Source organism: Panulirus ornatus, chromosome 6, assembly GCF_036320965.1.
Source record: "Panulirus ornatus isolate Po-2019 chromosome 6, ASM3632096v1, whole genome shotgun sequence".
NCBI classification, from domain to species: Eukaryota; Metazoa; Arthropoda; class Malacostraca; order Decapoda; family Palinuridae; genus Panulirus; species Panulirus ornatus.
In genome coordinates this window covers 13,744,476-13,768,243 of record NC_092229.1, presented here as the reverse complement: position 1 = coordinate 13,768,243, position 23,768 = coordinate 13,744,476, and the positions used below count along the sequence as shown (strand labels likewise).

The window sequence follows — 23,768 nt, the reverse complement described above, 5'->3', positions numbered from 1 at the left end:
GCACAAGAGTTGCCCTCTCCTGGTGGCCTGTTAAGGGTGGGGCACTGAAGTGTAAGAAGTGACACTGGAGTTCGCTATTATGGCGACTCTTTTGCCATGGGCAACCCCTTGAGGGAGTTCCCAAAGGGAATGGATGTCAGAGATATAGACAGACTGATAGATAGGAGAGTGAAGAATAACATGAGAAATGTTAAGAAATTAATGACTGACAGAGTGATTCTTTTGGAAGATCAGCTCCCAGGTATCTAAAACACTGTACATCTTACAAGTTCTCTCCATTTAACTCGGTCCAAATGAAATTCTCTTTTCACTGCCAGACCTTATAAACTTGCTTTTATTTACATTTACTTATAACTTTCTCCTTTCACATTCTACCAAACTCAGACACCAGCTTCTGCAGTTTCTCACTTGAATCTGCTACCAGTGCTGTGTCATTGACAAACAACTGATTCACCTACCAGACCCCCCTGCCCACAACAAAATGTTTGTTTGGTCCTATTTCCAAGACCCTTGGAATGTTCTCTCACCACCCTATCCATAAATGGATTACACAGCCATAGTGACCATATCTTCCTGCCACAGCCCCTGCTTCCCTTGGTGCCACATACCCTCCTTTCTGCCTATTTGCACACATGCCTTACTCTACTGATAAAGACTCTTTCCTGCTTGTAATAGCTTTCCTCCCACACCATATGATTATAGAACCTTCCACACTGCATCTAAATCAACTGTCATATGACAACACTTAACTAACACAGCTCATTCTTTGTAACTAGATTTCTTGTGGTGAGTAATATGTGCTAGCCCAGCCTTTTGGTAAAATGGTAGGACCAATAGATAGATGTAGTAGGAAGGAACATTTAGGTAGAACTATTAGGTAGAAACATTAGGCAGAAGTAGTAGGTAAGAATATTAGGTAGAAGTAGTCGGTAGTAACATTTGGTAGGAGCCTCTGCAAACACTGCTAGACTGGCCCTCTGCCAGTGGCCTGTTACGGGTGAGGCATTAAAAGCTAAGAAGCAGCACGAGTTCACTAGTTATGGAGGCTCTGTTGCTGTGGGTACCCCCTTGAGGGGGTTCCTGAAGGGAACTGGTGTCAGAGATATAGATAGATAGCAAAGATTTACCATGAAATTTTATTGAGGATTTTTTTCCACAGAAAGTCAAGTTTTCTCATTTGTTTTAGCCAAGCCTAAAGTCGTCTGTATAAATATGAATGTAGATTAAAGAAATTCCCTGACCATATCTTTTGTTTTTTCTGTAGTTGTGGAGAAAGCTAATGGTGCCTGGTTATGGACTGGGAGCTGCGGTTTCAGTGCATTACACAAGACAGCTAGAAAATGGATGCGAGGGAATAAGGCCTATCTTCATCTGTCTCCAGCACTAACATGGGAAACCACAATCATATATACATATAGACAAAAAAGAAAAAAAAATCAGAATATAAATAGACAGGAAAAATTACAAATACTAAAACAAGCAAACATCTGTAATCATGGGAAAACCTGACCAGAGAAGAGTATGAAATACAGAGCCACATATCAATGGTAAGGTAAATAAAGAAGTAGAGTAAATTATCTAACTCATAAAATATGATGAAAAAATACTGAAACAAATAAGTATATAAAAAACTTTCACAATAAAGGAAAAAACATAACCAGAGAAGAGGCAGAGGATTAAAAGAGCTGACAGAACTTAAGTATTCATGAGGTATCTTGGGTAAGTTTGGTGATATGGAAGGAGAGATAAGGGAGAGAGGAGTGTGGTGTAGACACTGGATACCTTAAAAGAATAATGAAGGGCAGAGTTGTAAGTATGCCAGGAATTAATGTTGCCTTCAAATGTCAACAGCTAAATGCTTACACTTTTTGAATCTCTGTACACCCAATGCAGATGCTTTAGGGTCATAAGCCATTGCTTTATTATTCACTGGTATGTAAACAGTTTTCACAATATAACACTGCACTAGACCTGACCTCTGCCAGTGGCCTGTTAAGGGTGAGCACTAAAAGCTGAGAAGCAGCACTGAAGTTCATCAGTTATGGAGACTACTGCCATGGCTACCCCTTTGAGGGAGTTCCAGAAGGGAACAGGCATCAGTGATAAAGATAAGGGGGTGAGTAATTTAACTATACGCAAGACCACATATGAAATCCCTGAGTGTCTTGAAGGAAGAAGCTAAATATCAGTTCATTAAAAATATTTGCTAATAAGTAAGTCTGCAACTACATACCAGAAGTATATGGAGTAAAAGCATTTCTGTCCTTTTCACTGATGTAGCATTTCTCCCATAATATCTCTAATTCACGTCGTAACTGGTTGATGAATCGAGCCATGTTCTGTTTCTTCAATTCCTCTAAGCGCTGCAATTCCTCTCGAAGCTGTGAAATGGACTTCTTCATTATCATGTTACAAATTTAACAACTAAAACTTCAATATGAACATATGTAATGAATGTAAAATGTACCTTTCACTACAGTCCAATATAAATTTAATGTAATACAATTCACACTGCAAGAAATGCCAACACTGCAGTCATTGTTACAATGCATCTTTGAATAGGCAGAGTATTTGCAGCTCTTACATGTACTCCTTACCCAAACCTTCCTACCAAATTTTTTGCCTTCTCTACAACTACTCCTTCTCAATTCACTTTAATGTACTGCATTTCATGACAATAATCCTTCCCACCCTTTCCACTTGTCCCTTCCACCATAATACAACATGCTTCACTTTCTACCTACACCCAAAGTTCTTCATCTAACCCCCAGGTCATTCCTTATTCTTATCACAATAAATAAAAGACTTTCATGCTGAAATTCACACTTCAAGTAGTTGCATTTCATTTGTTATGTGCTCACATGACAAATGTGTTTTTTGTATGCTTACATGCATTTTGAAGTGCCATTACCTTGATTTTGCAAATGATCAATGTGAACGTTACATAGTTTTCCAATTTCTTTTTGCACCACAAAACATTTCAAGCAGTAAACTTCTTGCAAATGCATAACTTCAAAGTAACAAGCTTATCTTAGGAAACTGCACACTTAATTCCAACAAAAGATAAAGCCATATACATAGGGGACATGCTTGCAAGCAAGTTAAGAATGTGTGAAGTCAATGTCTGAAGAGAACAAGAAGACATACATTGGAACACCAGAGTGGAATGGAATGAGGATCCTTGACTCCTCCACCTATACCTGAGTAACAAGGTTCCTTACCTTCCCCATTACCACCTGGGGACCAGGCTCATTGCCTCCTCCACCAAAACTGGAGGACGTGGTGTGAGGTGGTTTGATCGAATAAGTAATGAAAGGGTAAGAGAGATGTTTGGTAATAAAAAGAGTGTGGTTGAGAGAGCAGAAGAGGGTGTATTGAAATGGTTTGATCACATGGAGAGAATGAGTGAGGAAAGATTGACAAAGAGGATTTATGTGTCAGAGGTGGAGGGAACGAGGAGAAGTGGAAGACCAAATTGGAGGTGGAAGGATGGAGTGAAAAAGACTTTGAGAGATCGAGACCTGAACATACAGGAGGGTGAAAGGCATGCAAGGAATAGAGCAAGTTGGAACAATGTGATATACCAGGGTGGACGAGATGTCAGTGGATTGAACAAGGGCATATAAAGCGCCTATGGTAAATCATGGAAAGTTTTGTGGGGCCTGGATGTGGAAAATGAGCTGTGGTTTCAGTGCATTATACATGACAGCTAGAGACTGAATGTATGTATATGTATGTATACATTAAAATGTATAGGTATGTATAAGTGCGTGTGTGGGCGTTTATGTATATACATATGTATGTGGGTGGGTTGAGCCATTCTTTCGTCTGTTTCCTTGCGCTACCTCACTAATGCAGGAGACAACGACTAAGTACAATAAAAAATAGTATATGTCTGCGTATGTATATGTTGAAACGTATAAATATATGTATATAGGTTTATGTATATATATGTGTATGTGGGTGGGTTGGGCCATTCTTTTGTCTGCTTTCTTGCGCTACCTCGTAACGCGGGAGACAGCAATTAAGTATTATGAATAAATATAAATAGGTATGGAGAATGGAAGGACAAGGAGACATGGAGAATGGAAGGACAAGGAGACAAGTGCAGGAGCCTAGAGCAAGAAGGAAAGTAAAAAAGAGGTAATAATGTTTTGAGAAGATTCTACATTCATCACCCTAGGAAAATGCATATGTATATGAGAAAACTGATCTTAGCAATTAAAATGTAGTACACAAAGACAGCCTGGCTTAAGTCACTTTAAAATTACATCATCTCAGGAAGCATCTTATACACAATCCATACATTTTCTAAATTACCGACCTAATTTTTTCATATTCAAGTAAAGATATCCTACTTACCTTCTTAAGAGTTGATGGAGTGTAGCCCCATATGGTGCCAAGAAAATGATCACGTTCAATTGGATCAACTCCAAGACGGTCATATAAGCATCTTATCTGTTCCTGTAGTTGTAAACTCTCCTTCTCATTGTTCTTTACCTAATTCAATGGTAATTAAATGAAAAGTTGTAGTGAATACATTTATGATAGAGAACATATCACAACAAAAATCCTGGATAACTAGAAATAATATAATACAGGTGAATTACTATGAATCATTATCTAACTTTCTAAGATGGTACTTACTTAAATTGTATGTATACTCAACAAACTTATGCCTTTGCAGTTTAAACACTCACCTTTATCCCCCTTGCCTTTACATAATGGCAATATACATGCATTCTGTCAACACTCAGTCACTCCACCATGATTCATACATACACTGAATATCTTTACCAACCAATCAACAACACAGTCACCCCCTTCCCTAATAAATTCAACTGCAACACCATCCATTCTAGCATCTTTGCCAGTTTCATCTTCCTGGGGTAGGGAGAAAGAATTCTACCTCAGTATTCCTTACGTGTTGTAGAAGGTGACTAAAGGGGAGGGAACAGGAGGCTGAACTGCCCCCCCCCCCCTCCTTGTATTTCAATTTTCTAAAAGAGAAAACATAAGAAAGATCCATGCAGGGACACTCATCCTCCTCAAAGGCTCAGGGAGGGGTGGCTAAATGTGTATGGATATAACCAAGATGAGAAAAGAGAAGTGATAGTATGTTTGAAGAAAGAAACCTGGGAGCTCTGGCTCTATGTGAAACAAAGCTCAAGGGTAAAGGGGACGAATGGTTCGGAAATGTCTTAGAAGTATAGTCAGGGGTTGGTGAGAGGCCAAGAGATAATGAAGGAATAGCACTATTCCTGAAACTGGAGTTGTGTGTGTGTGTGATTGAATGTAAGGAAGTAAATTCTAGATTGATGTAGGTAAAACTGAAATCTGATGGCAAGAGATGGTTTCTTATTAGTGGTTATGCACCAAGCCATGAAAAGAAAGACCATGAGAGGCAAGTCTTGAAGGAGAAGTTGAGTGTGTCAACACTTTTGATGTAAGAGATCAAGTATTAGTAATGGGTGATTTAAAAGTGCAGGTATATAATGTGGACGATGAGGGTATAATTGGGTCACATGAGTATTCAGTGTCATGAATAGAAATGGCTGCCTACAAACTAGTACTTCTTCCAGTCTTTCTACTTAAATTCCCTCACCTCTTCCAGTCTTTCTACCCCCATATCCAAAGATATGGGGGAATATACACAAGACGGATATACACAAAAATACACTTGCGAGTAGGAAATGGTAAGCAGGCATCACTGGTTTACAAATTAATTGAAAGACATAAATGAGAGACTTCTGGATGTAAATGTGATGAGAGGGGAAGCTGTTGGATGTCTGATCACTATCTTGTGGAGGTAAGGGTGAAGATTTGTGGAAGTTTTCGTAAAAGAGGAAACAGTGTTAGGGAGATGGCAGTGGTGAGAGTAAGTGGGCTGGAAAAGAGACTTATATGAAGAAATACCATGAGATATTGAGCTTAGAATAGCAAAAGGTGAGAACAAATGAAGTGAGGGGAGTGGGTGAGGAATGGGAGGTATTTATGGTAGCAGTGACGGCATGTGCAAGAGAGGCATGCGGCATGCAAAAGGTGGGAGGTAGGTTGTTAAAAAAAGGAGTAGTAATGATGTAAAGCTGCTCGTGAAACAGAAAAGAGGCATTTGGGCAGTACTTACAGGGAAAGAGTGCAGATGAATGGGAGATGTATAAGAGAAAGTGGCAGGAGGTTAAGAGAATGGTGCAGGGTTGAAAAAAGAGGGCAAATGAGAGTCGGGGTGAGCAAATATGGGGAGAATAAGATGATGTTTTGGAAGACGGTAAATAATGTGCAAAAGAACAAATGGGAACATCAGTGAAGGGGGCAAAATGGGAAGTGATAACAGGTAGTGATGGAGTGAGCATTTTGAAGTACTTTTAAATGTATTTGATGACAGAGTAGCAGATGAAAGATATTTTGTTTGGAATGGTATGCGAAGCAATAGTTATGGAGAGTGGTTTGGTGAAGAGGAAAGAGGTGGTGAAAGTGTTTCATAAGATAAAATGTTGCAAGGTGAACTGAGTGGATGGTATTGCAGATGAATTTAATGTGTGACTGGTTTGTTGACTGGATGGTAAGGATTTTCAATATATGTATGGATCATAGAATACTGCCTGAGAATCAGAGGAATGCATGTATAGTGCCACTGTATAAAGCAAGAGGGATAAAGATAAGTGTTGAAACTATAAAGGTACAGGTTTCTTCAGTATACTTGGTAAGTTGTATGAGAGGGTATTAATTGATAGGGTGAAGGCATACGCAGATCATCAAATTGGAGAGGAGCAGCATGGTTTCAGAAGTGGTCGAGGATGCGTGGGTCAAGTATCTGCTTTACAAACTGTGTGTGAGAAATACTTTAAAAAAAGACAAGTTTTTATCAAGGATGCAAGGCTTGTGTGCAAGTAAGAAGAAATAAGAATTAATGGTTCCAAGTGAAGGGTGATCTGCAGCAGGGGTGTTTAATGTAATCGTGGTTAATAAGGTAAATGCAACTGTCTTGGAAAGAGGGATAAGTATGCAGTCTGTGAGGGATGAGAGGGCCTGAGAAGTGAGTCATTTGTTGTTTGTGACGATACAACTCTGGTGGCAGATTCAAGTGAGAATCTGCAGAAGTTGGCGACCAAGTTTGGAAGTGTGTGTGAAAGAAAGTCGAGAGTGAGAGAGAATAAAAGCAAGATGATGAGGTTCATCAGGGTTGAGGGACAAGTTAGTTGGTGTGCGAGTCTGAGTAGAGAAAAACTGAAGGAAGTGAAGTGTTTCAGATATCTGGGAGTGGACATGGCAGCGAATGGAACCATGGAAACAGAAGTGTCATAGGATGGGGGAGAGGGCAAAGGTTCTGGGAGCACAGATGAATGTGTAGAAAGAGAGAACATTATCTGGGAGGGCAAAAATGGGTATGTTCAAAGGAATAGTAGTCCCAACAATACTATGTGGGGCTTGGGCTACAGGTGAGGCAGTGCAGAGGAGGGTGGATGTTTGGAAGTGAAATGTTTGAGGACAATATGTGGTGTGAGGTGGTTCAATCGAGTAGGTAATGAAAGGGCAAGAGAGATGTGTGGAAATAAAAAGTTTGGTTGAGAGAATGGAATAGAGTATGCTGAAATGGTTTGGATATATGGAGAGAATGAGGTAGGAGAGGTTGACAAAGAGGATATATGTATCAGAACTGGAGGGAACAAGGAGAACATGGACACCAAGTTGGTGATGGAAGGATGGAGTAAAAAAAGACTTTGAGTGATCAGGGACTGAACATGCAGGACTGTGAAAGGCATGCACAGGGTAGAGTGAAATGGAACAATGTGGTATACCGGGGTCGACAAGTTGGTAGAGCATGTGAAGCAACCGGGGTAAACCATGGAAAGTTCTGTGAAGCGTGGTTGTGAAGTGGAGGCTGATGTTCAAAGTGCATTACACATAACAACAGGAGAATACCTCTGTAGTCTGAACACTCACCTTTATCCCACTTGCCTTCATACAGTGGCACTCTTCACGCATTCCACCAATCCTTAGGCACATCACCTTAACCCATACATACACTGAAAATTCTTACCAACTGATCAACAATACCATCACCCTTTCTTAATAAATTCAACTGTAATACCATCCACTTAAGCTGCCTTACCTCATCTTATGCAAGACTTTCACCACCCCTTTTCTCTTCATGAAACCACTATCCATGACTTTGCAAACCACCTCAACCAAAATACCCTACATCTACAAATCTATCATCAAATACATTCAACAGTCCTTCAAATATTCACTCCATCTCCTCCTCACTTCATCACTACCTGTTATCACTTCCTCTTTTGTCCCCTTCACTGATGTTCCCATTTACTCTCATCTTTCACACATTATTCAACTCCTTCCAAAACATCTTATTCTCCCTAAAGTTTACCGACACTTGCTCACCCCAACTCTCTTTTGCCCTCTTTTTCACTCCGCACCTTGCTCTTAGCCTCCTTCCTCTTTCCCCCTTTTTTTTTTATGTTGGAGACTCATCGCAGACCAAGTCCACATCAAGGCCAGGCCTCAATTGAAATTTAGAAGTTAATGAAAGGGATACGGAAGAGACCAGGGAAAGTATTTACAAATTTTGGAGGAAGTGAAAAACCTGTCCATCAAAATGTTTCAGGTCATAGCTACTGGGGGAGACATGAGGCAGTAAAGAGTTGCAAAGATTCAAGGTGCATGGAAAGAAACAGTTTTCAAAGCAGCCCACTCTTGAATTGTCAATGGCTATAAATTAATCATGTGACGCAGCATCTTGCCGAGTATTGTGTAGTCTTCCTCGTGGTGGGGGTACACAAGCAGCCAGCTCTTGGGAGCAAAAACCAAAGTAATGCCTAGAGAAGAGGGAAAGTGAACCAACATTGCAGCAAAGAGCAAGATGGTCACGTTTGGAAGTTAGCCTGGGAGAGTTTATTACTTGGACTGCTTTCGACTCAACTCTGTCAAGTAAGGAGGTGGAGCTAGAACTGCCCTAGATGTGAAAGTAGCACTCCATACAAGGATGAATCAATCATTGGTATAAACAGAGCAACGGTTCACAGGAAATGAACTTTCGACATCTAAACAGAACACTCAATTTCTCAAAGGCAGACTTAGCTATTTCCATTATGTGGGGTTTCCAAGAAAGAGTGAATGTTACAGTATTACTGAGTATGTTCACTGTATCAAAAGAAAGACGAGAGTTGTGAGGAGTTTTTCGATACAGAGATGAGCAGAAAATGAGTCTTGGAAGTATTAGACTTAACCAGATTTTGTCTATTCCACAGAGATATCCTGTCAAAGTCAGAGTTTATTGAGGAAGCTGTGTCAAGATGAGATATAGATCGAGTGAGAGAAGGAGGAGCATAATTGAAGGATGTGGATGAATCCAGTGTTGAAATGTCAGCATAAGAGTGCATTTGGTTATTTGTGAGATGAAATCATTGATAAAAAGGAGAAAAAGTGTAAAGGAAACACAAGAAACTTGAGGGACACTGCTGTTGATGGAGAAAGTGGGGAGGCTGATCCATCAACAACAACAGAGATAGATCAGCCAGAGAAGAAATGAGATATGATGGAGCAGAGTGAGGGAGGGAAGCCAAAAGAGGGGAGATTAGAGTTATACATTCCCCAATTATATGTACTAATTCCCTTTAAGTACCACCCAAAATCCACTCTTTTGTCTTTCACTTGCAACTTTATTTCTTTATCCCACCACTAACTACTCTTTCTAATTGCCCACCACCCACTTTTCACATGTCACATGCATCTCTAGCACATGCCAGCAGTGCTTTCCTAAATACCTCCTATTCTTCACCCACTGCCCTTGCTTCATTTACTCTCATCTTTTGCCATTCTCCATTCAATCTCTCCTAGTATTTCTTCACACAAGGCTCTTTTCCAAGCTCCCTTACCCTCACCACTCTCTTTTCCCCGACTCTGTCTCCCCTTTGTATCTATGGCATAGGTTACATAAGACTGTGGAGAGAAAGGTGGGTGTGCTTAATATTAAACATATGAGGATGCTATGTAGTGTGAGGTGTGGTAATAAAAAGAGCTTTGGTTGAAAGAACTGAAGAGGGTATGCTGAAATGGTTTGGTCTTATGAAGAAAATGAAAGAAAGGTTGACAAAGAGGATATAAGTGTAAGAAGAGGAGGGAACAAAGAGAATGGGGAAACTAAATTGGAGATGGAAGGAAGGATGGAAAGAAAGATTCTTTCATTTAAACGATCAAGGCTTGACCATGCGGGAGGGTGAAAGATGTGCACAGGATAGAGTGAACTGGAACACTGTGATATACTGTGAAGCATCCAAGGTAAACCATGGAAAGTCGTGTAGGGCATGGTTGTGGATAGGGAGTTGTTTCAGTGCAATTCACATGACAGCTAGAGAATGGATGTGAGTGCATGTGGCCCTTCGTCTGTTCCTGGCACTACCTCAGTAATGTGAGAAACAGTGATGAAGTACAATAATATATTTTCACACCTGATCACCAATTCCTGTGTTAGCAAGGTAGCGCAAGGAAACACATGAGGAAAGACACATCCGCTCACATACACAATATATATACATACACCCACATGCATGTACATATACATATATACACATTCTTATGAATCCACGGGGAAAATGAAACATGATAAGTTCCCAAGTGCACTTTGGATAACTTTATTGTTGATAAAATTTGTAAACAATTCCCCTTCTTGTCCACATAATAAGTTTATGATACGCTCCTTGTCTGTCTTGGACAATCACTTGTTTGCCGAATGGCATCCTAGCTATGTCTCTTTGTTGTATATCAACTGACTGTTATAATTCTTTCTTGTATATCCCCTGATGATGTGATTATTACAAAAAAGTGCACTTGGGAACTTATCGTGTTTTATTTTCCCCAAGGACTCATAGGAATATACTTGATCACGTGCAAAACTGTGATCCTTTCCAACATATAAACACATGTACATATTCATGCTTGCTCAATGTCATCCACTCCTGATGCCACCTGCCCCACAGGAAACAGCACAAATGCATGAAAGAAAAAATCATAAGATACACATTCTCCTCTTCCCTCTATGTTGAAGAAGTCAACTAAGATCACAGAAAGGAGGATGTGACTTGTGTATATTTGGAGAGTATGGATTCAAAGGGGTGTTATCTGGTGGTGTGGTTTTAAGACTGAGTTGGGAAGGCTGATGTTGTCTGCTTGCTGAGACATATCTGTGCGCATGTGACCTGTCAGTGCAGTGTTACTTGGAAATGACGAGAAGGTGATGAAGCATGAGGCTAAGGCAAGCTTCTATCTCTACTTAGGGGCTGGCAGCTAACTATGGAGTTGTTTACATGGGGGTGGTCTAGTGCATTAGCAAAGAAATTCATGCTACTATATTCAAAGGGTAAGGGTAAGAGAGATGTGTGGAAATAAAAAGAGCGTGGTTGAGAGAGCAGAAGAGGGTGTTTTGAAGTGGTTTGGGCACATGGAGAGAATGAGTGAGGAAAGATTGACCAAGAGGATATATGTGTCGGAGGTGGAGGGAACGAGGAGAAGAGGGAGACCAAATTGGAGGTGGAAAGATGGAGTGAAAAAGATTTTGTGTGATCGGGGCCTGAACATGCAGGAGGGTGAAAGGAGGGCAAGGAATAGAGTGAATTGGAGCGATGTGGTATACCGGGGTTGACGTGCTGTCAGTGGATTGAATCAAGGCATGTGAAGCGTCTGGGGTAAACCATGGAAAGCTGTGTAGGTATGTATATTTGCATGTGTGGACGTATGTATATACATGTGTATGGGGGGGGGCCATTTCTTTCGTCTGTTTCCTTGCGCTACCTCGCAAACGCGGGAGACAGCGACAAAGTATAATAAAATAAATAAAATAAATATTCAAAGCATATATGAGAGGGTCATGATTGGGGCATGATTGACCCATGGTGTGGCAAAAAAAATAGTGCAAAAAAATAATGAGAAAATTACCTGACATGAAGCAAACTCTAAAATTTTTGGACGGAATTCATAAAATGACAACCAAGTTATGGATATCAATTTCAAGAAGGTTTCGACACACTTCGTTCATGTTCACGCCATGAAAAAAAATCCATGAAAATTTCTCATATGAATAAGTCCCTCAAAATCTTTAGTTAAAACATTCTATTCACCTCATCCAGAACATAGTTTACCTTTTTCTCATATTCCTCATTAAGATGCTTTACTTGTTGTAGGTTCCGATGGGAGAGAGTAAACAAGTCCTCAACATCAGACAAGATGCTGTGCTCAAAGGAAGAATTAGGCTTTTGCTCTAACTCTTCCATAAGCCTGGCTAAGTTGGACTTCAGGCGACGAAATGTCTTCTCTCGATTAACCTGTCAAAAGAATTAAATGTAAAATTCTGTAGATACATCATTCACAAAGAACTGACTAGAGAAGTTTATATGATAACTATCCACACCCTAAGTCTTCTAATCTTCAAATTAAGTGCATCAAATCTTTTATTATCAAATCTGTTTTGTAATCTTCCACCTTAATACTATATAAAACGACTAATCCAAGATGATGCAATCCCTGTGGTGATTGCAAATACATTACAATACTTGATTTTCTGTTTACTGTGATTGTTCTTATACTAAATTCGTGTTACTATAAAGAATATCTTTACCAAAAAATTGCCAGAAAATTCTGCGGGTTGTGTCTACAGAATCTCTTGTCTACAGAATCTCTTGTAAAAGCAGTTACATGTTTTATATTAGGCAGACTGATAAGGATCTTTACGTTATCTAAACAACATAAATATAGTATAAGAGCAGGACAAGCAAGAATCAAATGCTTTGTTTAATCATGTTAAAAATTATGACTATTGTAGTGACTGAAGTAATGCTAATGCAATTATTAACTATAACTCCTTTATGGATTTGTATGTAGCATTTATGGATCTGGAGAAGGCATATGATAGAGTTGATAGAGATGCTCTGTGGAAGGTATTAAGAATATATGGTGTGGGAGGCAAGTTGTTAGAAGCAGTGAAAAGTTTTTATCGAGGATGTAAGGCATGTGTATGTGTAGGAAGAGAGGAAAGTGATTGGTTCTCAGTGAATGTAGGTTTGCGGCAGGGGTGTGTGATGTCTCCATGGTTGTTTAATTTGTTTATGGATGGGGTTGTTAGGGAGGTGAATGCAAGAGTTTTGGAAAGAGGGGCAAGTATGAAGTCTGTTGGGGATGAGAGAGCTTGGGAAGTGAGTCAGTTGTTGTTCGCTGATGATACAGCGCTGGTGGCTGATTCATGTGAGAAACTGCAGAAGCTGGTGACTGAGTTTGGTAAAGTGTGTGAAAGAAGAAAGTTAAGAGTAAATGTGAATAAGAGCAAGGTTATTAGGTACAGTAGGGTTGAGGGTCAAGTCAATTGGGAGGTGAGTTTGAATGGAGAAAAACTGGAGGAAGTAAAGTGTTTTAGATATCTGGGAGTGGATCTGGCAGCGGATGGAACCATGGAAGCGGAAGTGGATCATAGGATGGGGGAGGGGGCGAAAATTCTGGGAGCCTTGAAGAATGTGTGGAAGTCGAGAACATTATCTCGGAAAGCAAAAATGGGTATGTTTGAAGGAATAGTGGTTCCAACAATGTTGTATGGTTGCGAGGCGTGGGCTATGGATAGAGTTGTGCGCAGGAGGATGGATGTGCTGGAAATGAGATGTTTGAGGACAATGTGTGGTGTGAGGTGGTTTGATCAAGTAAGTAACGTAAGGGTAAGAGAGATGTGTGGAAATAAAAAGAGCGTGGTTGAGAGAGCAGAAGAGGGTGTTTTGAAATGGTTTGGGCACATGGAGAGAATGAGTGAGGAAAGATTGACCAAGAGGATATATGTGTCGGAGGTGGAGGGAACGAGGAGAAGAGGGAGACCAAATTGGAGGTGGAAAGATGGAGTGAAAAAGATTTTGTGTGATCGGGGCCTGAACATGCAGGAGGGTGAAAGGAGGGCAAGGAATAGAGTGAATTGGATCGATGTGGTATACCGGGGTTGACGTACTGTCAGTGGATTGAATCAGGGCATGTGAAGCGTCTGGGGTAAACCATGGAAAGCTGTGTAGGTATGTATATTTGCGTGTGTGGACGTATGTATATACATGTGTATGGGGGTGGGTTGGGCCATTTCTTTCGTCTGTTTCCTTGCGCTACCTCGCAAACGCGGGAGACAGCGGCAAAAAAAAAAAAAAAAAAAACTCCTTTACCATGAGAAATATCACTGAATCATCCAGTGTAATTCAAATACACAAAGAATTGTAACATGAATATTAGTGAAGTTCTATACAAACTGGATAGCTTTATCATAAGCAAACATTTTAAACAGTTCCCTTTCCCATTCACATAATAAAATTCTATGACAGGCATGGTACCACACCCAAACACCACCAACACGAACAACACCAACCAGAAACACGTTTTACCATTACCATCTTAGCTCTGTCTCTTCCTTGCATATTTATTGTCTGTTCTAAGCCTTCTATCTCATTTCTGTATCTTTCCTGACGATGTGATCATTACACAAAAGTCACTTGGGAACTTATCTTGTTTCATTTTCCTCATGGTCATCAACAAATGTGTACACATGTCTATATATATGTTTATATGTCTACATATGTGAGGCATTACTTACTCGATCAAACCACCTCACACCACACATTGTCCTCAAACATCTCATTTCCAGCACATCCATCCTCCTGCGCACAACTCTATCCAGAGCCCACGCCTCGCAACCATACAACATTGTTGGAACCACTATTCCTTCAAACATACCCATTTTTGCTTTCCGAGATAATGTTCTCGACTTCCACACATTCTTCAAGGTTCCCAGGATTTTTGCCCCCTCCCCCACCCTATGATTCGCTTCCATAGTTCCATCTGCTGCCAGATCCACTCCCAGATATCTAAAACACTTTACTTCCTCCAGTTTTTCTCCATTCAAACTTACCTCCCAATTGACTTGACCCTCAACCCTACTGTACCGTTAACCTTGCTCTTATTCACATTTACTCTTAACTTTCTTCTTTCACACACTTTACCAAACTCAGTCACCAGCTTCTGCAGTTTCTCACATGAATCGGCCACCAGCACTGTATCATCAGCGAACAACAACTGACTCACTTCCCAAGCTCTCTCATCCACAACAGACTTCATACTTGCCCCTATGTGTGGAAATAAATAGAGCGTGGTTGAGAGAGCAGAAGAGGGTGTTTTGAAATGGTATGGGCACATGGAGAGAATGAGTGAGGAAAGATTGACCAAGAGGATATATGTGTCGGAGGTGGAGGGAACGAGGAGAAGTGGGAGACCAAATTGGAGGTGGAAAGATGGAGTGAAAAAGATTTTGTGTGATCGGGGCCTGAACATGCAGGAGGGTGAAAGGAGGGCAAGGAATAGAGTGAATTGGATCGATGTGGTATACCAGGGTTGACGTACTGTCAGTGGATTTGAATCAGGGCATGTGAAGCGTCTGGGGTAAACCATGGAAAGTTGTGTGGGGCCTGGATGTGGAAAGGGAGCTGTGGTTTTGGGCATTATTGCATGACAGCTAGAGACTGAGTGTGAACGAATGGGGCCATTGTTGTCTTTACCTTGTGCTACCTCGCACACATGAGGGGGGAGGGGGATGGTATTCCATGTGTGGCGAGGTGGCGATGGGAGTGAATAAAGGCAGACAGTGTGAATTGTGTGCATGGGTATATATGTATGTGTCTGTGTGTGTATATATATGTGTACACTGAGATGTATAGGTATGTATATTTGCGTGTGTGGACGTGTATGTATATACATTGTGTATGGGGGTGGGTTGGGCCATTTCTTTCGTCTGTTTCCTTGTGCTACCTCGCAAACGCGGGAGACAGCGACAAAGCAAAATAAAAAAAATAATATATAATGTGAGGCATGGACTATAGATAGGGTTGTGCTGAAAAGGGTGGATGTGTTGGATATGAAATGTTTGGGGACAAAATGTGGTGTGAGGTGGTTTGATCGAGTAAGTAATGAAAGGGTAAGAGGGATGTGCGGTAATAAAAAGAGTGTGGCTCAGAGTGCAGAAGATGGCATGTTGAAATGGTCTGGATACATGGAGAGAATGAGTGAGGAAAGATTGACAAAGAGGATATATGTGTCAGAGGTGGAGGGAACAGGAAGCAGCAGACCAAAATGGGGTGGAAGGGTGAAGTGTAAAAGATTTTGAGCGATCAAGGCTTGAACATACAGGAGGGTGAAAGGTGGGCTGTGGTTTCGATGCATTTCACATAACAGCTAGAGACCGAGTGTAAATGAATGTAGCCTTCTGTCTTTTCCTGGCGCTTCATCACTGGATGAGGGGATTGCTATTTCCTGTGTGGCGGGGTGGCAACAGGAATGGATGAAAGTAGCAAGTATGAATATGTACATATGTACATGGTGTGGGAGGAAAGTTGTTAGAAGCAGTGAAAAGTTTTTATCGAGGATGTAAGGCATGTGTACGTATAGGAAGAGAGGAAAGTGATTGGTTCTCAGTGAATGTAGGTTTGCGGCAGGGGTGTGTGATGTCTCCATGGTTGTTTAATTTGTTTATGGATGGGGTTGTTAGGGAGGTAAATGCAAGAGTTTTGGAAAGAGGGGCAAGTATGAAGTCTGTTGGGGATGAGAGAGCTTGGGAAGTGAGTCAGTTGTTGTTCGCTGATGATACAGCGCTGGTGGCTGATTCATGTGAGAAACTGCAGAAGCTGGTGACTGAGTTTGGTAAAGTGTGTGGAAGAAGAAAGTTAAGAGTAAATGTGAATAAGAGCAAGGTTATTAGGTACAGTAGGGTTGAGGGTCAAGTCAATTGGGAGGTGAGTTTGAATGGAGAAAAACTGGAGGAAGTGAAGTGTTTTAGATATCTGGGAGTGGATCTGGCAGCGGATGGAACCACGGAAGTGGATCATAGGGTGGGGGAGGGGGCGAAAATTCTGGGGGCCTTGAAGAATGTGTGGAAGTCGAGAACATTATCTCGGAAAGCAAAAATGGGTATGTTTGAAGGAATAGTGGTTCCAACAATGTTGTATGGTTGCGAGGCGTGGGCTATGGATAGAGTTGTGCGCAGGAGGATGGATGTGCTGGAAATGAGATGTTTGAGGACAATGTGTGGTGTGAGGTGGTTTGATCGAGTGAGTAACGTAAGGGTAAGAGAGATGTGTGGAAATAAAAAGAGCGTGGTTGAGAGAGCAGAAGAGGGTGTTTTGAAGTGGTTTGGGCACATGGAGAGAATGAGTGAGGAAAGATTGACCAAGAGGATATATGTGTCGGAGGTGGAGGGAACGAGGAGAAGAGGGAGACCAAATTGGGGGTGGAAAGATGGAGTGAAAAAGATTTTGTGTGATCGGGGCCTGAACATGCAGGAGGGTGAAAGGAGGGCAAGGAATAGAGTGAATTGGAGCGATGTGGTATACCGGGGTTGACGTGCTGTCAGTGGATGGAATCAAGGCATGTGAAGCATCTGGGGTAAACCATGGAAAGCTGTGTAGGTATGTATATTTGCGTGTGTGGACGTATGTATATACATGTGTATGGGGGGGGGGCCATTTCTTTCGTCTGTTTCCTTGCGCTACCTCGCAAACGCAGGGAGACAGCGACAAAGTATAATAAAAAAAATAAAAAAATAATAAATATAATGTATATATATATATATATATGTCTGTGTGTGTATATGTATGTATACTTTGAAATGTATATGCATGTATGGGCATTTATGTATATATATGTATATGAATGGTTGGGCCATTTTTTTGTCTGTTTCCTTGCGCTACTTCGCTGACGCGGAAGACAGCAATTAAGTATAATAAATCATATGCTGCACTAAAAGAACTAGAACAATGGTTCACTATGAACAGATGTCTACATCTCCAAAGAAGTCTTCAATCACTTTTTCAACCCCAAACAGACATGAATTCAGCTTACACATTCCAGTCACCATGAATGGACATATATTTCCACTGAACATAACACCAGCAATTCTAGGCATCACATACAATACACAGGACATTCAGTCCACACACCATTAACATCAACATGAAAAACTCACAAGCTAAATGCCCCTAGAACATTAACTGGGAATAAATTCAGACAACAAAAATGTTCACTCAACATCCTCTACAAGTATCTCATCCACTCCAATTCAAACTATGTATGCCTCACCTGCCTCGTCTTCATCCCCTCAAAAGCTGACATAACAAAACTGTAAAACAAACAGAATCGTGCACTCAGAGCATATCACCAACAGCCTTGCAAACAAAAACACAACAAAACAGAAATGCTCCCAGTACAGTCCCAAGTTAACTTGCTCAGCAAATGATGTTATGCAACAGCACTAGACCCCTCCCACCTAAACCTTTCAAGAACTACAAAAGCACTTTATTTTTTCTTGGGATAATAATCTTTTAATTACTTAAATAACTCAAGTACAGCATATATAACATGTATCCAGAAATTTTTCCCAGGAATATATCCCTATTTCATAACAGTAATTTTACAGTAAAGGTGGCTCCCCTTATTTTCACTTTTCAGGAACACATCTAATAAATTAAATTATGAGATCTTGCTCATAGACCAGTGTAGCCCTCCCTAGTCACAATTAAATAAGGTTTTCATATGTTCTGTTGATTTATAAAAAGGTTTCCCTAACTTACATGGTAAGTGAAAATTTCCCAGATCAACATGGTCAAGCTTTCAGAGATTCCCTTGACTTTCAAGTGTTTCTCACACTTTAATAATACTCTACATCTCTCTGCCTCCGCATAGCCATCCTCACTTCAAGGTATAAGTTAGGAAAGGTTTCCATGAAAGTAAAAGTTTTGGTTAGGGACATAAACCCCCACAAAATATAGATTCCAAAGATTCATATAATGATATTCAGCTACAACATGTCTCTAAGAACATAACCCCATCCATTACAAGGGCCCTGATATATGTAAAATGTGAAAGCAGAGGATATATGTACTTTTTTTATGCTCATCTCTATGTTCTCCCATTTTTCTACCTCTACTTTCAATTATCTCAATAGTTGCAGGGGCAAGACACATTCCCTCAACATTATCAATTACACAAATGAAAGCATAAGATGTATAGATAGTCCGAAGGAAGGCTCACATGCAATTCTTGGAGTTCTAGCCAGCATTAAGCATACACAAAACAGATTAATGAGCCAATTTTCTCAATGAGCTCTGATAAAAAATTCAGTAAAACATTATCACAAAAGCATGTATTTCACACAATATACCAAGCAGATGTCTTTCAATATGTATTATGGTGACAATTAGTATTACACTGAATATACTGCTGTCTCTGTTAAGAGGATACAAATTAGCATCATACATCTAGAAAAATTCAATACAAACCTTTTCCTGCTCAAGAGTGCGGATTCTTCTTTCCAAATCCTCCAAATCTTCCTTAGAGGGTATTTTTCTTTTACTAATACTATAAGGTTCTTCAATAAGACGCTCACATAGTTCCTTGAAAAAAGAATACTTTTTAGCCAAAAGAGAACACACAGTACTTAAGAAATATAAATTTCCCTCCATTCCCAACATGTCATAAGGTACAAACATATTAAGAGAACCAAGAGTATGTCAAACTAAACTTTAGAGTTTTACGGGTAGACTGTACTATTGACTTCTCTGCAAACAATTCATCCATTCCACTATACCTTACCTGTCTGATCATCCACCCTCTCAAAATCAAATACAACAAAGCTCCAAACCACATAGAATAGAGCATTAGGAAAAATCAAGTGTTCTCTAGAAACCACAAACACTCAGCACCTACACAATGACAAAACATCCTCCTAACACAATCCCAACTCAACATGGTAAGCATTCAGTTCTCTGCAACAGCACTTGACCCATCCCAACCAAACCAATGTATAGTCTCAAGTAGTAGGAGGTTGACAGCAGCCAGCAGCCACCTAGGGTGGTACTACCATCCTGACTGAGGGGTGTTAAAGTGGTGCCTGGAACCATGTTACACCGTTCATGTTAGGATTGCTGGACTTACTCTCTGTCCCATTAAAACATGACTACCTGGCAAGTCCTGCCATCTTCTCCCTACAAGCACCATACACCTACAAAAACCTAATTCGTTTTCTTCAAATAAGTTCTTGTGCCATCTCCTGCCTGCACAATGACTTTCTAATGTAATCATGATAAAGTCTACCAAACCTATGGCCCCAAGTCCCTGTCATCATGGGGTACTAAGAATCTCCAGGTTCCCAGCAAACTCTACAGCCAATGAATAGGAGGGCTCAGAGAGTAGTAGTACCAGCCCTTCTCTTCTCTTTAACACCATTTGTCTAGTACCTCTCATATCTTATTTCTCTCTGACACTCTACTGTCTAATGATGTTCTAACTAGCCCCTTTTCATATCCAACTATACTCTCCACTCACGTTTACAGTTCAAAGGTGGTGTCTGCATTTATTCTGGCATCAACATATCTGTTGCATGCCTCAAGGACCTTCAGTCCCAAAACTCTGACGTTATTAGAGATATGAAGGCAGTACTCCATACACAAGGACAGCTCAATCCTCTGTATAAATAAAGTAAAAGTCTAGAAGAAAAAATATTTTGACATCTAAACAGGACTTTCAGTTTCTAGAGGGAAACTCAGCCATTTCCATAATGTGGGGTATCTAAGATAAAGTAGATGTTACAATCATGCCAAGAATGCTCAATGAGTCAAGAGGTGGAATTATAGAACTGTCAAGGGAAAGAGGAAATTTGCGAGTAGTTTTTGAGAGAGAGATAGGCAGAATCTGCATCTTGGAGGCATTAAACTCAACCAGATTTTGCCTCTCCCACCACTGAGATATCCTTTCCAAGTCTGAGTTTACTTAGGAAGTTGTGTCAAGACGAGATACAGATTGAGCGAGAGAAGAAAATCGAGTGAGAGGAGCAGAAGTGAAGGATGTTGAGTCGTCAACTTAAGAGTGCACTTGGTTATCTGTGGAAGGAAGGAAATCGTTGCTAAAAAAAAAGTATAAGAAACAGGACAGAAGCTTGAGGGGGAACCTCAATTCTAATCAAACAATCAACAAAACTGTTACCCCCTTTCTCAAGAAACTGAACTTCAATCCCATCCATTTTGTCACACTTAATCATTGTGCAAGGCATTCACCACCTCTTCCTTTTTCATTAAACAACTTGCAATGACTCTTGCTTCCTATACCTCCATATCCCAAACATTCCACATCTGCTACCCCATCATCAAACACATTCAACTGTTTTTCAAAACATTCACTTCATCTCTTCTTTTCCTGTTCCCACTCCCCCATCTGCTCCCTTCATTGATGCTCCCATTTGGTCCCTTGTTTTCACATCATTCACCTTCCAAAATATTTACATATTTTCCCTGAACTCTACCAATACCCTCTCACTGCGCTTTCATTTGCCCTCACTTTATCCCCTGAACTAACCTCTTGACCTCCTACTGCTTCTTATCGAGCATTTCCCAGTCAATCACAATTCTTCCATACACCTCTGTTTTCCATTTCATCAACAATCTAACTTTCTTATACAACCACCCACATCTCCCAATCAGTTGCAATGCTTCCATACACCTCTGTTTTCTATTTCAGCAACAAATTAACAAGCTTTCTCACACCCACTTCTCACTACCCATTCTCATATACCCACATCCCATCTTGTACATGCCACACACATATAGGTAATGCTTCCCTAACTCCATCCCAATCTTAAACCATCCTCCCAGTTTTGCTTACTCTTACCTTTTGCCCTTCTTCATACAATCTCTCCTGGTATGTATTCACACAATCTTCTCTTAAGTTCACTCATTTTCATCCTCCTCTTCCAACCTATTTTCTTTTCTAAATCCACAATAATTTTCACCCTTACTTCCATCAAGAAGTGATAAGACATCCCACCACCTGATCCTCTCAACACATGTACATCAAAAAGTGTATCTAAAATTACATTAAGATTAATTCTTATGTAATCAAACAAATGAGCATACAATCCTATTCTAAACTTTCTACCAAAAAAGTAATCAAACAAATTAGCATACAATCCTATTCTGATACTTTCTCCTGAGATTCTTAAATAGCCCCTGATTTTCTTGGAACATTCTGGTTAAGATATACTCATAAATAGTTTACAATTTACTGTAAAAGTATAAACATTTGTAGATTCAATCATAAGAGAACTGAAAACTGCATTTCCACCTACTTGCTCTTGTTCCTGCAGGTCCTTCAGCTTCTCACGACGCCTTTTAACTTCTACATGAAGTTTCTCTACATTATGTCTAAGATATCGCTCCAGTTCTAACAAGGTCAAGTTGTCCTCAGGGTCAGGAATGGTAGTACCCAGCTCCTGGTTCAGGGGGTGAGAGAAAAATCAATAATCAAAAACCCATTTTCCCTCTCCCAGATAATGACCTCTTTCCACACATTACTCAATGCACCCAGAGCCTTTGCCCCCTCACCCACCTTCACTTCCATGGCTCCATTCACTATCATGTCCACGTCTAATTCAAGCTCACCCTAACTGACTTGTATCTGCACTGGTAGACTTAATAACCTTGCTTTTATTCTTATTTTTCATGCTTTTTTTCACATTTACTCTCAACATTATCCTTTCTCACACACTCCCACACTCAGACAACAATTTCACACTCAACTCTGCCATCATTGCCATGTTATCAGCAAACAATAACAGACTCAGTTCCCAGGGTTGCCCACTCATCCCCAAAAGACTGCACACCGACTCCTCTCTCCAAGACCCTTGCATTTACCTCCCTCACCACCCCAACCATAAACACCACTCACCCCACTTCACATAGAAACACTCACCTTCCTATCTGTCTCCTCACATACACACCTTACTCTCTTGATAAAAACTCCTCACTGCTTCTAGTGGCTTTCCTCCCTCGCCATTCTTCTTCTGTTTCCTGGTATTACCTCGCTGATGCAGGAAATGGTGATCAAGTATAATAAATAATAATAAACCTACAAGTCATCTCAATCAACCCTATCATCTGCTTTCTCCTGATCCATAGGTGCCATACAAATCATTCAGTTTCTTGAAGTATTTCTCATATACAACCTTCAACACAAACACCTGATCCATACACCATGTAACACTCTTAAAACCACACATTATTCCTGCCCAATCTGATGTATGCATGCCACCATCCTTTCAATCATCACTCCCCCATGCAACTTACCGAATACACTCAAAAACTTATACCTCAGTAATTCAAACACTCATCTTTGTCCCCTTTATCTTTATTCAGAGGCACCATTCATGCATTCTGTCTATCATCAGGCATCATGCCATGATTCAAACATACAATAAAAACCCTTGCTAACCAATAAACAATACAGTCACCAGTTTTCTTAAGAAATTCAACTCCAACACTCAACTTTGTCCCCTTTGCCTATATTCAGAGGCACCATACATGCTTTCTGCCAATCCTCAGGTACCACACCATGATCCATGCATACAATGAAAACTGTTACTAACCAATCAACAACAGTCACCCTGTTTTTTAAGAAATTCAACTCCAACACCATCCTTTCCAGCTGCCTGGCCATATTTTCATCTTAATGCAAGCAAGGCTTTCTTCACCAAACCACTTGCTATGGCTCACTCACTTTGCATACCTCCTTTACCTAACATACCTTGGTAATATGGTGAACTACATTTTTCATGCATTCTTCTATACCCCTTCACAATGTATTTATCAATAATCATCTACAGATTCAGTAAGATTTTTGAAAAATGGGTGAACGCTATGTAATTTTAC

General features: G+C 40.4%; 1 protein-coding gene across 1 annotated transcript in view; it reads right to left on the bottom strand.

Annotated features, from left to right (window-relative positions):
* Positions 1-23,768, bottom strand: part of LOC139748890 (protein regulator of cytokinesis 1-like) — a 95,389-nt gene that overhangs the window by 54,991 nt on the left and 16,630 nt on the right. Inside the window, exons 4-8 of the mRNA XM_071662253.1 lie at positions 22,190-22,333; positions 19,350-19,463; positions 12,153-12,335; positions 4,363-4,500; positions 2,234-2,381 (exon numbers count right to left, since the gene is read on the bottom strand). Of these exons, the coding sequence (XP_071518354.1) occupies positions 2,234-2,381; positions 4,363-4,500; positions 12,153-12,335; positions 19,350-19,463; positions 22,190-22,333 (727 nt within the window). The remainder of the gene's footprint in view (positions 1-2,233; positions 2,382-4,362; positions 4,501-12,152; positions 12,336-19,349; positions 19,464-22,189; positions 22,334-23,768) is intronic.